A 13790-nucleotide genomic window follows, 5' to 3' on the forward strand; every position below is an offset into this window, starting at 1 on the left:
GTCTCGTCGTTTTGCTCTAGATCTATTCTCTCCGTCTCCATCTTCTCTCTCTCTCTCTCTCTCTCGATCCGTAGACGGCGATTCGCTGGAAGTGAAGAATCATCGGTCCACATCGATCGATCGTTTAATTTCGGCATCGAATCTGCACCAGGTTCATATTATACTCTCTCTCCGTCTCCCTCTTCTCTGTCTCTCTCTCTCGTATCGATTTTGTGGATATAATTCTGGGATTATCGATTATGTGTTTCTAATATTTTGCATGCTTTGGGTTTGATCAAGGTCCGCAGAGTTTGGGTTTAGGGTTTCATCGTCTCTTCCTTTTCTCGCTGTCGACGGGTACTTCCGCCGCCGTCGTCTATTCTCGTCCATCTCGCCTTTTTAACCTAAGAACCTTCGAAAAATTCTATTGATAATGTAGTATTTTAGTTAAGTATCTTACAAAATTTCTTAGACTAAAAATAGTCATTAAATATTCTAAGATGTTTGCTAAGAGTTGCCATTGATAATGTTGCTCTTAGATCAATGTTTAATGGAGTTTTTAGGGTGAGGTTCTTAGTAGAATATAAGAATCCGTGTTTTAACTTTTAACAAAAAAAAATAAGAATCGGTTCTTAAACATCCTAAGAACCTCCATTAAACATACTCTAATGAATAGTATCTTCGAATAGATATTTCAAATACAAAATAATATTATTTTAATACATCAGGCAATTCTCTCAAGTAATTCTTTTTAAATTTTATCACAAAAATAGTTTTTAAAAATGACCAAAATAACCATTTTTTATTTTTTATTTTTTAAAATTTAAAACTCTATCCTCAAAATTTCATTTCTTAACTCTAAACTTTTTGTATAGGTTAGTTAACCTACTAAAAATATATTTTTACATTTTAATAAAATTTATTTTTGTCAATTTCTTCTATATATTTTTGTGACAAATTGTTAAAAAAAAAAGGCTATCAAAAGGAATTTCTCTAATACATTTGTAAAACATAATTAGCTTTTTTAGTTGTCAAAAAAGTTAAGTTTTTTTCTAACATAATTAGTTTTTATTTTATATAAAACGATGCAATCAATTATATGTTGACTCATAGTTCAATTTTTGTTCAGAGAATATCTCAAAAGTTCTCATTGGATATATTCTACAAACAAAAAAATATTCTCTTTCATTCTTTTTCATTTTATTTACTTTTTGAGATATCTTCACAATTTTACCATTGGAATTAATTTATCTTATAAATACAGCCTCGATTACTTTGATTAGCTCTAGTAGCAAAAAGACAATCAATCGCACACGACGAAGTCGATTCGTTCGTGGTAGTCAGATTCCACCCCTTCGGGAAAATCACGGTTAGTTCGTGTTCTTCTTCTTTGCCGTCTTCTTTTACCGTTGGTTTCGTTCTAAATAACCACATCAGAAAACATAAAACATCGAAAACCCTAGCTCCTTATTATTATGTATTCAACCGAATATTTGATGTATGTTATAAGTTTGATCTGGTTCGATGGAGCTTTAAAAACCTCTCTTCACTTGTTAGAGATTTTTTTTATTACGTTAGGTTAGTTAAGTCAAACTAATACTCTCTCTGAAACTTGTATTTTCAATATTTTGTTATGCAGAATAGTTTTGTTTAGATCGAAAAAACATGGTTCGTAAACTGAAAGCGAGTCAGGCTCGTCCCACGTTGACAAAAGATGCGATAAGCCAATTACCTAATGATTTGACATGCCAGATACTTTCTCTTCTCTCCACAAAGGAAGCTGTTAAGACTAGTGTTTTGTCTACTAGATGGAGACATCTTTGGCTTTCGCTTCCTTGTTTGGAGTTAAAATCCAGGGAGTTTTTAGATCTCAAAAACTTTACGAGTTTCGGCGACAGATTCTTCGATTCCACTAGGGTTTCATGCATACAGGAAGTCAAGTTAACGATTCATAAAAAAGACGTTAGTGATGGTTATTTTCTCACGTCATGGTTTGATGCTGCGGTTAAGCGTAAGATCCAACATCTACATGTTGGTTCTTACTCTTACGCAGACCGTCGGTTTAACAAGATGCCGCAGAGAGTTTATAACTGTGAAACACTGGTATGCTTAAAGCTTTTTCAAGTGACCTTGTCTGATGCTGAGTTTGTTTCCTTACCTAGCCTGAAGACTATGCATTTAGAATATATCGAGTTTCCTAATGAGGCAACTTTTGAGACGCTTGTCTTATGCTCCCCCGTGCTGGAATGTTTAAAGATTGTCGTGGCTAGTGACGATGAAAAAGTATTTCGGGTGCACTCTCGGTCATTGAAGAGGCTCACTTTCGAACGAGTTTCTCCTTTCCTGTTTGATTCAGCAGGAGTTGTTATTGATGCTCCTCGTCTATGCTTTTTGAACATCAACGATAACATATCAAAAAGTGTCATAATACACAAATTGGAGTCAAACGCCGTCTTACAAATATCTCTCCTCGGTATCGTCCGTTTGGAAGAATTTGATGATGAGTTTTTCGACGATATTTATGAAGTAATCGTTTCATCGAAGATAAGTAACATCCACAAGTTTCTTCATGGGATCTCGATGGCTAGGAGTATGAAAATATGTAGAGGCACCTTAAAGGTATACACAATTTTTTTTTTGTTACTGAGGTATACACTGATACACATATGTTAAATGTTGGTATAGGACATGTGCATTTTCTATCATGAAATCTTCTCACCCACGTTATTTTTATTCATTTTGGTTCCAGATTATGTGTCACTACTCGAAACTCGAACCGTTTCCTCAGTTTAGTAACATGTCCTACCTGGATATCACTCTTTATCCACGCGAATTTAAATGGTTACCAGCCTTTCTTGAGAGCTTCCCAAACTTGAAGTACCTCGCCTTGGTGATGGTTTGCTAAACCCTATGTTATTTTTTTTGGAGGAAAATCTCTATAAAACTTGCGCATATTTCTTAAGTTTTAACCCTCTCTTTTTTTTTCTCTCTCTAGGTATGCGATGACAGAAAGGGTGGTTTTAGTGAGGACATTGATCAAGTGAGTTTCTCATCTGTGCCTGAGTGTTTGCTATCGTCTCTCGAGTTTGTTGAGTTGATAGCACCAGTCCAGTATGATGTTGAATTGAAGCTGGTGAAGTACTTGTTAAAGAATTCGGCTGTCCTCGAGAAACTCATTCTACGTTTGGCTTCTTATAATTCAAGAAGAGACTATATGTTGAAGAAACTACTCAAAATACCAAGAGTCTCTACCAAATGTAAAGTCGTCATCCTCTGATTTGTAGTGAGAGTATCGTGAGGTTTGTCTCTGACATGGTTATTTTTTAATTTTTTTGAAACATGCTACATGGTTATTCAACCATCAATAAGACACCTAAAGAACATTTGCCAAACAAATTTCTTTTGTATGACAAAGCTTTATGAGTTCTTTTCTTTTGTATTTGTAATTTCTATTTCACTAGACGCATGAGTTCTAATTTATTCTGGTTTTGAGATTGCTTGATTACATAGAGAGGAATACTTTGTAGGTTGTATATGTGGAATACTTTGTAGGTTGTAGGAAAAAAAAAGAGGAAGACCATCTAAAGAGAAGCAGCAACCAGCAAAGAAAGCTGGCAGTTCTGCTCCTAAGAAACCAAAACTCAAGAAATGAGGTAATGATTTCGATTCTGTTTTTTTTTAAACACGTTAAGACAACAATTACATATATGAAACAGAGTAGTTTTGCTTATACGAGTTGGGTAATGTAAGGCCTTTGATAAATAGATTTCAGGATCTCTAGGAAGACACTAAACATGGCCTGGTTACTACTTCCTTCTTCACAGTTATGTATAAACTCTCATTAGAAAATATAAATAGAATAATGATGATTCATGTTGTGCATGATTTGCCTTTAAGCAGTTATGCTGAAACAGAGTAAAATTATAGTCAAGACTGAAGAAGACTGAAGAAGATATCAAACATCAAGACTGAAGAAGAAGAAGAAGTAGAAGCAAGTTCCTTACTCTGTTTTACGTAAATGCGAAAGCATTAAGATCATTAAGATCAAGAACAGAGCAGTAAAATTATAGTCTCTTAACCCCCCGTTTCCCCGGGAAACATAATTATCTACTTATCTGCTTCAGAGGTAAAATCGTCACTTTAACAAAAGTGGAGAGGGGCAGGGGGGGTATAGTATAATATGTCCACCAGTCTCTCTTTGATTTATAATCTCATCTCTGAGACTCTGACCAAAAGCGTGTCACATTTCTAACAAAGGTAAAATGTTACCAATATGCGAGCAAGGGTCCAAGTATACTTCATGCAAATGTGTAACCGGACTAGTAAATGCATCCTTAGAAGGAAGAGTGACCAATGGCTTTTTGGAAGTTGGCTCTGGATGATCTACAGTGTAGATTCTACACGAGATGTGGACGAATTTTGCAGCAGCTTAATAATGTCCACCATTGGGATCTCTCGTTTGTGACATGAGGCTCTTTTGTAATAGGAACAGAATCTTGTGCCTGAGGTGGTAATAAGCACCTCTTCTCCTTGTGACCAAGTGCACCGTACCTTTCACATGCACTAGGAATCTAAGAGTACTCAACTTCTACCAAATAGATATTAACTTGCTTGTCATCAAGTGCAATGAACTTCGAAAATGGTATATCCAATTCCACCTGAACTAGTATTTTTTGCTTCTCTCATGTTTGTTGGATCTAAACGGGGCTTGTGTGTAAGCATAGGCTCTTCCAAACCCGATGCTATGTGGCTGATTCCTAATCTAAAGAAGCAAGAAGCAAGAATCTTGAATATTCTTTAGAATTTTTTTTTTTTTGAATTGAATGTTAAATTTAATTCAAAAGAAAAAACCTTATTACAACTATGTGTGTCCTTTCCTAATTTTATATACACATTTGGGAATTTAAACAAAAAGAAACTCTTTCTTCAACTCATTCTACCTCCTCCACCATTGTCAACCTTCTCAATTCTACCTAGCTCTCACTCCTACTAGGCAGCCAGCTCTCACTCCTACTGGATAGTCAGCTCTCACTCCTACTGGATAGCTAACTCTTACTGCAGTCCTATCTTGTAGAAAACCAAAATTACATCCCATTTCCAATTACTTTATCTCCCTTCCTCTGTATCAATGTGAGTTTGTTCCTCATATTTTTATCAAGCAATTTGATCAACAATTCTGCTGGCGCAGTAGCCTCCCGATGCCTTTGTCTATTACGCTCTCGCCATAACATATAGACTGTAGCTTGAAACATATATTTTACGAGGAAACTCTGCATCTTACATCCCATTGAGCCTCTCATGAGTCTTTTTATTTCCTCCCATCTCACCGTAAATTGCCCCCTCAAGATACCCTTCATTAGAGCTTCCCATACCCGAGTAGAGTAACTGCACTCAAAGAATAAATGTTCAAGAGTTTCCAATGGCGCATTACACAAGATACAATCCTCCCTTGCACTACACTGCCAAGCTCTCATCCTGTCCCCAGTTGCAAGTCTCCCCCTCATAGCCAACCATAAGATAAATGAGTATTTAGGGGTTGAGTACTTAAACCACACAATATCTGCCCAGTCAATAAGGATCTTCCTTTCTCTAATAAACTCCCAAGTTTCTGTAGAGGAGAAACTTCTCTTGCACACCCCCTTACCATTTAGCCATAGCGAAACATCCTCATCATCAACTCTATTACCTCGACTTTTTTCAATTTCTTCCTCCACTTTGTTTAGGAGCAATTTCGATTATTCTTTAGAATTACCCACACCGGCAGGATTCTAAGGAGTCACAAAGAGTAAACAATCATCAACATGCCACACGCTTCTTTGAATAACCCCTTTACGAGTATTTTCATGGGGATATGGAATAAATATGACGAATTTCCCAACTTTCGGCAGGAAATTTACATTTACGACCCCATAACCTATTCAAAACTGCATGGATAAGACCTCCATGCGGATTTGAACACATATGAAACTGTCCAACTACATATTCTTCTTTGTTCTCCGGTCCTAAACTAAGTACCTTTGCGGGAATTGTGTCACTTGAGGTGTACCGTCCAGACGATAAGTTGGTTCAGTAGCACGGAAAAGGTTTCTAGAAAACTGGTTCATGCATGCAGCCCATGAGAAACGAAGACTACCATCTTCCTTAAGAGCTGGAGGCGGAATTGTTTTTACCGGTATTTAAGGCTTTGCTTGCTCAGGAAACAACATTTGTCCTTTCTTGGTCTTGGGACCATTTACGATAGCCTCACCCATCGTCCAGAGATAATTGAGGCAAGGCCAAGTAGGATCTTGAGTCGTAGCTTGTTTTTCATCAGTCAACTACGTTGCGAGAGCTAGGTGGTATGTTTGCATCAACTCTTGTCGTCGAAGCTTCAATGGTCGTCTCCATGGTTGAAACAACTGAGCTTAGAGACGACACAAAAGTTCTGGAGTAGAGCACAGAACTAGCCGGCTATGATATCTCGACGCCGATTGAGATCGGGATATAAATGAAATATTAAAATATTAGCCAATTTCAATTTAAAGTTCATTAAAAAAAAACAGGAGTTGAAGATTATAAACATCGCTTTAGGCCCAAATCACTTGTATATACACACGCAGCTAAGGTTTCAACATTGCAACACCGTGAAAAGTTTTTGGGAGGAGGCAGAGCGATGTTTAACGAGAGGAATATATGGAGTCGACGTCGTCCCAGTACTACTCGGCCTGAAAAGTATAAGAAGCTGCGTGATATGGAGCGCGTGCCCGACAAGCCCGATTTAACAGAAGTTGGAGGAAGGTTATTATTATATACTTTTAATATATTTTCATATAGTATATCTCTGTAAAACGCGATTGAGAAAATTTCGGCTTTTGATTTTGATTCTCAATTACAGAAAAAGTCATCACTTGCTACTACCAATTCCACCATGCCCTGTCTGGATGCTCCTTTGGTGAAGGTTATTTACTTTAGTATTTGAGAAATTTATATGTCATCTACGGCTTTTGTTATTCACTGATTTTGATTCTTAAATTATTGTTATTCATTGATTTGATTCTTAATTACAGAAAATGTCATCACTTACTACTACTTCCACCATGCCTGTCTTGATGCTCCTTTGGTAAAGTTTATTTACTTTAGTATTCAGAAAATTTATATGGCATCTTAAAGGCCTTTGTTGTTATTCATGGATTTGACTCTTAATTACAGAAAATGTCATCACCTCACGATGTCACTACTACTACCACCACCATGCCTCGGTCGCCATCAAGGTATATATATATACATTCATGTTATCATCTCTCTAATATTGTGCGTCTTATATATCAATTAATTAGCAGTAGTTATGTGGATTGTTGCCTTGCTCATATATATATACGCTGTAATGTTTTTGCACCTGACACACCGTAGCTGAGCTCAGCTCCGATCAAGTTTAAAGATGTGATTCCTCCATAAGCGGCATCGTGATGATCAACTCAACCGCAAAGCCTTTATCCACCACCTAAGTCCGTATAACTATATTATATTCCAATGTTTTAAAACTATATTATATTCCATAACTTTTGAGCTTTATCTGGACTTGAAAAAATTAAATGTAGTGTAAACCCTTTTCCTAAGTGATATTGAGAAATCGTTTGCCATGATTTAAGTCGTTTTCTTGTATTACATTATATAATCTGTTGGCTATTTTGCATCGTAATCAAAACATAAAGCAAGATAGGCGGTTCTTCTAATTAACACATGGTACAATGGAAATGAAGTAAGCTAACCATCAACAGGACTCATGAGTAAGTGGTGCTTTTGAAATGTTTGTAAACAATACCTACCTACGATTAAAACATTCTCATCACACTAAATTTTAAAAACTGTTGGCCTATAAAATGCAGCTCCTTCTTGCACTGTTTAATGGCAATTCTACTATCCAGCTCTGAAGGAAGGAGGTATGTACCTGAGAAGCCCACCAAAGGTCCTAGGCAACAATTTGCTTGAAGCCCCTGTCTATTAGCTTCTGTAATCTATCTTCTGATACCATTACACTCTAGTTCCAGATCACAATATTCTAACAAACTCCATGTCTAGTTCCCACTATTTGCTCATACGGACACCACACACATACCTAACGCATATATCAGCATGCAGATGAGAATTGGCTATACACATAATAAGATCAGGATGCACCATTTTAGATGAGATTCAGTAACTAAATTCTTGTTTCCATATATGTATATATTTCATCTGTAATATATAGAGAGAGGCATCAACTGAGGTTTGCAGAGACCTAAATTACATAGACAACAACAAGTAAACCAAGCGTTACTTCGAAATTTGACATTACCAATGATAAGACCTTCTTGAACAATGAAGTTTTTTTCTTCCAATAAAATGAAATATTCAAACTAAAACGCCAATTCCTCGAAGTCCCTTCAATGTTCCAACGCGAATTTGAGGATAGAGCCAGACAAACCATTAGACTGTGTCGACTACACCATTGTCATGTTTACTAAATCGTATCTAGTCATTTGTATAATTGTAAATGAAAAGAACTATCATTAGTAAGCCTTACAAGGGGGCTGGTAATGTTGATGTATCGATCATCTGATGGATGGAAGGAATACTCTAATCAGCTCTTTTGCAGTCACCTTTTTCCTACAAGTAGAACATTTGTTTTTGCGAGATATTGCCATCTTTATACATCCCTTCCAGAAGATGTGATGGTTGGCATCTCCTCAGTAAACGGGCATGAAACTTTTGCATTTACTTTTTGAGACATGATCTTGTTCTTGATCAAAACAAGGTAGTCTTCTTGAACAAAAAAAAACGTTGGATTTGAGGGCGGGTAGGGTTATGCTTTGTCTCATCTCGGGATTATAGATTAACATTTTTCTGCAAACAATGTATAAAAACCCAGCCCCGAAGAATAACCATTCTGCGTCCTCCCATCCATGACAGACCCAATCCAAGTATTTTATGAGCCTTGTACTGAGATAGAAAAAAAACTTTTTTGTATATTGTAGTTATATTAGTGTAAATTTGAAAGCGTATATTTTTAGCAATTCAAGACCATATTTTCTTAAAGAAAGTTATCAAAAAGGAAAAAAGATACAATGCAAATGTATCACGAGCACCTGTTCTAAGCTGGTCCATGGCTTTGGACGAATACAACAAGATACTGTGAAACTCCGATGAAACCCTGATGTACCTGCAGTTAGAGTAAAAAAAAAATAGTTTCTCAGATTGTAGTAAATCTTTGGATGCTCAGTCCCACAAACTTCATGGTTTATAAGTTTTGAGATTGTTTATTACATGGTAGTTTAAATATTTGAATTTCTCGGTTGTAGTCTATCTTTGGATGTTCAGTCCAGTTTATATGTCTAATCATGAAAATGAAGGGTGTATTAAATTTTGACTTCGAAAGTTAAACGCAAATAGCAATAAATATATATAAGTGTATGTATAAAATCTTCGGCTGTTAAACTAGCTTTTGAGTGTTTAAAATTACTCCCTCTTTATCACTTTAATGATGTTTTAAGAGAAAAAAATTGTTTCAGATGTTTCCAAAATAGTGTCTGCTATTTATTATATTTTGATTTTCGTCAGTTATTATTTTGGGGTCAATAAATGCAAAATCAATATAGATACGCAATTATGTAAGTATCACAATGATTAGCCGTGGTAAGCGCACTAATTAGTTGACTAAATTAAATGTAAATATAATTTATGAGGATCCCAATCAAAGTTACCATACAATGCTTTTTTTTCTTCTAATTCTAGGATTTTGTTGAATTTGTCACTTTTGAAATAATAAAAAAGTAGAATATATTCGGGACACTTGGCGTGGTGGATGTAATCCTAACGAACAAAGCAATTTCTATAAGAAAAAGAACAACAAAAGCAACATGGTCCATGGCCAAACGCGTTAGAATCAATTACATAATTAAAAAATATTCCAAATAATAAATACAAATGGAACGTTATTCCAATCAGGCAATAACACATTGAAATTCCTTATTCCTCACGATTACATTAGTAAAAGATGAGAGAAGCATTCACATTCAATTGCACTCTGTATTTTTCATCATCATCACTAAGCAAACTAAACCAATCTCAAAAGAGAAGTCAAACCAAACCAAACCAATCAATTACATGTCAAACCAAACCAAACCAAACCAAACCAATGCCAAACACAGAGATCTTCAGAAACATCGCAGATGGTTGTTGTGGTGGTGGTGGCTATGGTTGTTGTGTCCGTTACCGTGACTATGACGGCGATGAATCTCCTCATCGATAATCTCCTGAACATGCTTAAACTTATCGACACGGCAAGGAATCGTAATCGGACCAGCGTGTTTGAAACCGTACTCTTCTTCAGCTTCTTTCAAGAGCCTCAAGAACAGAGGATGGTTCAAGAACATCAACGGAACAATGAATCTGTGTAGACCTTCTGTATCTCCTTCGTGGCCCACCATGATCGCAACACAGCCTTTAGGAACATGATGATGGTTATGATGATGGAGTATGTGGAGATGAGGAAAGTGAAACTTGAACACCATCTGTTTATGCACGTGTTCTTCAAAACCCATCAAAGAGATAGAGTCTCTCTTACCAAAACACTTATCGAGAAACACGAAGATTGATTGAAAAACGATTAACGACGGAGAAGAGCAGCTGGTGTTAAAAGACGGTGATAGAAAAGGGCCAAGGATCGACGGCAGAAGAGATAGTGAGAAGAAATATAGAGAGAGATGAGTCGGTGAGAGATCTAGGGATGTTACTCATGATAGGCTAAGCATACATGTATAGGTTTGATAAAATGTTTTTTTTTTGTGAGGAAGTTGCGAGGATAATGGAGATGTAAGCTTGTATATATATACATATTACCCATCGGTTTAGGGCTTTGCTTTCACGCGCACACCGCTAAGGCTTTTTCTCCTATTTTGTTTTTTCTTTTTTGTGTGTGTTTTTAATTGATTAATGAGCTGGAAATTGACGTGGTAAAAGTTGCAGCGTAGTTAGGAAGGATTAGGGTTTACCGACTAAGCAGGCTTGTTAATTGTTTTAATGGTCAAAAACGTTTTTCCTTTTATTTTTTTATCTAGTAAAAGATTATCTTGGGTGGAAACATAATATTCATTTTAGTGAGAAATTTAACATTAGAATTGAATGGTGCTTTTTTGATCAACTAGATTTAAACTGAATGATGTTATAAAATAAACAGTATAAAATTATATTTTTTGAAACACTTTGATGATAAATTATATACTTATAACTTATTTTTGAAATTAAGGTTCTTAATTTACTTTTTATAAAAATGATTAGGTTCATTTATTTTACGATGTGGTGAGATTTGTAATAAATATTAGATTTACATACAAAGTTAAATTGTTTTGTCAAATAACATAATTAACTTATTAGATAAATATAATATTATTTGTAAATATTTATTTTCAACCAGTCATCAAAAGAAAACAATCAATCATTTACGTTTGGCGGATGCATAACGTTACTTTATATAGTAAAGCTATAACTTGGAATATATCTCCAAAAATATTGTAAATATAATTGTTCAAAAAAAATATTGTAAATATAATTTAATGTGTCACATATTCATTGCCCTCAACTTTCTAAATAAAATCATTGTTATCTAAGGATTGGGGATAACGATTTTAACATTATTACCTTCTAAGCTAAGTTCAAATCGTAATAATTAATCAAATATTGGTCGCTACTCTAATCTGTTCAGTTGGCTCAACAATGCCCTTTTGACACATCAAAAAGCCAACGACCCGGTAATTTCAATTGATAAAGTAGCATATACTTCAATACGAAAATATTTCGGGGTTTTCTCGAACGTTAAGGAAAATCGGAATTGAGATCGAAATTAACTAATGTTTATTAGTTGCAAAAAAAAAATTAACTAATGTTTATTTTACTAGTTCATTGCTCTCACCGTGATTGAAGGTAAATGGATAAACATGATTACATGTCAAACTAATCCGATATTAGTAGTGATAAAACAACCTTTTCGTCTCCGATGACTACACGCTCTGACGACACAAAAAAGGATAACTACGATCTATCTAAATTCGCTTCCGTCATTCCAAGAGGTGCATGGATGGGAAATTACATCCCTCGTCATTTTTTATGTATACGTAATCATCTTCGTTCCTTTTTGTATAATATATTTGACTTTTAAAAATTTAAGAAGTCGTACGGGATCAAACAACACAAACCCGTATACCTAACGTGTTAGATATATATACGATCCGTTATTCTGTTCGAGAATATGCTTTATAGATCATTCACATTCTTTTTTTTTACTCAGATCATTCACATTCACCCAAAATTCATTCGATAGGCAGTTATATAAATATATATATTTGAAAAGGGTCATGTTCTTTTTCTTTTTCAAAAAAAAAAAGAAAAGGGTCATGTTTGAGTGACCAATGGGACTAAAGTGCTTTCGGGCCCGGGGATTAGGGGTTCGGTGACTTCGGTCAGAACCTCCTCATGTAATTCAAAAAGAAAAAAAATATGTATATATATATATTTATGTGCCATATATAAGAATTATATATATAAAACAGTATAAATCATATATATATATATATATATATATACATTTCAAAAAATAAATTCATATCTAGGATTTATAAACAAAAGTATGGGTTCTGATTATATACTATTTTGTATATAAGTGTTATGGTATTATTTTATAGAATCCTAATTAATTAAACAAAAAAATGGAATTATGTTAAAAGAAAAGAAAAATTGATTCCAAGTTTCTATGGCCCTGGAAAATCCTGGCTTGCTTTTAACCACAAGCAAGAAACATGTGGCCTGGAGGTTTGAGATGAGAATGCGAGGTGGAAGGGCAATATTCATTGGAACATGCCCCTCGTGAAAATTTCAAATTCCATCTTAGTGGGAGATGTTTGAAGCTTAGTGGTTATAAGGACAATGCCACATCAGCAAACATGGGCCCAAGACTATTCATGAACTGGCTGTCATTACACGTCAGCAAAACCCACAGGATGACGCGCAAATGATAAAAATGTCCTTTTGCCCGAGTAAGCGGCGGATGAAAGGGCGCCGATCAATCATATGTCCAGTTACTAGATGACACGTGTTGATTACTTGGTTTATTTGGGATCACTTTGGTTTGCCTCTTATCCCGGTTCATTTGGTTTTTATACTATTATAATTAGGTTTAATAAATTTAAACAAGATTTGTTCAATTTTATCACGGTTTGAGTTTCTTCATACAGTTGAAGTGATGAATTTTAATTCAATAAGCCAAAATCTGAGACCGGGTTTGGTATGTTTACGTTTGCTCGGTTTAGTTTGGTTGTGTTGCATTGTAATTGTATAAGAAGGTTCGAAAGTTTTGCGGACCAACCATCAATATCATGTTGGCACGACATCATAGTGGACCTTACGGATGACTAAGAGCCGTTGGATTACCAAGAAAGTTGGAATCATGTGCTCTTCTAGTCTGTTTTTCTTAATACAAAAGCGAACGACTTTTTTTCAAAGAGACCATATACGCCAGAGAGGACATCGCTAAATGCAATTTAAAAATCCAAGTATCGTTAGATTTAAGATTATATAAAGACTAGTTTACTTGTTAAATACGGATTGACCTTTGAATAGAATCAAATTTAAATAAAACCGCAGCAATGTTCACAATAAACCAAACCTTTTTTTTGGTAAAATGTAATAAACCTAACTTGTCTTGGATTGTAATGAAAACGAACAAAAAAATACATCAAACTGTACTTGATAAAACTGGATTAATATCTCTAATCAAAACCGAATAACAGATTAGCTATCCC

General features: G+C 35.1%; 2 protein-coding genes and 1 long non-coding RNA gene across 3 annotated transcripts; 2 read left to right on the plus strand and 1 right to left on the minus strand.

The window, feature by feature from the left end:
* The first annotated feature begins 1292 nt into the window (after window positions 1-1292).
* On the plus strand, window positions 1293-4052 carry LOC106426494 (putative FBD-associated F-box protein At5g53635). The gene is made up of 4 exons (XM_048751786.1): window positions 1293-1348; window positions 1619-2598; window positions 2729-2869; window positions 2975-4052. The coding sequence occupies exons 2-4, from the start codon at window positions 1645-1647 to the stop codon at window positions 3254-3256; spliced, it is 1377 nt and encodes a 458-aa protein (XP_048607743.1). The 5' UTR covers window positions 1293-1348; window positions 1619-1644; the 3' UTR covers window positions 3257-4052.
* A 10-nt stretch (window positions 4053-4062) lies between these two features.
* Window positions 4063-9092, plus strand: LOC111202556. Its single transcript, XR_007321041.1, has 3 exons — window positions 4063-6916; window positions 7026-7078; window positions 7168-9092. It is a non-coding gene; the product is annotated as an uncharacterized LOC111202556 (long non-coding RNA).
* Window positions 9093-9862: 770 nt separating this feature from the next.
* On the minus strand, window positions 9863-10811 carry LOC106380960 (auxin-responsive protein SAUR32-like). Its single transcript, XM_013820808.3, has one exon. The coding sequence runs from the start codon at window positions 10536-10538 to the stop codon at window positions 10152-10154; it is 387 nt and encodes a 128-aa protein (XP_013676262.2). The 5' UTR covers window positions 10539-10811; the 3' UTR covers window positions 9863-10151.
* Between the last annotated feature and the right edge of the window lie 2979 nt (window positions 10812-13790).

Source organism: Brassica napus, chromosome A2 (assembly GCF_020379485.1).
Source record: "Brassica napus cultivar Da-Ae chromosome A2, Da-Ae, whole genome shotgun sequence".
NCBI classification, from domain to species: Eukaryota; Viridiplantae; Streptophyta; class Magnoliopsida; order Brassicales; family Brassicaceae; genus Brassica; species Brassica napus.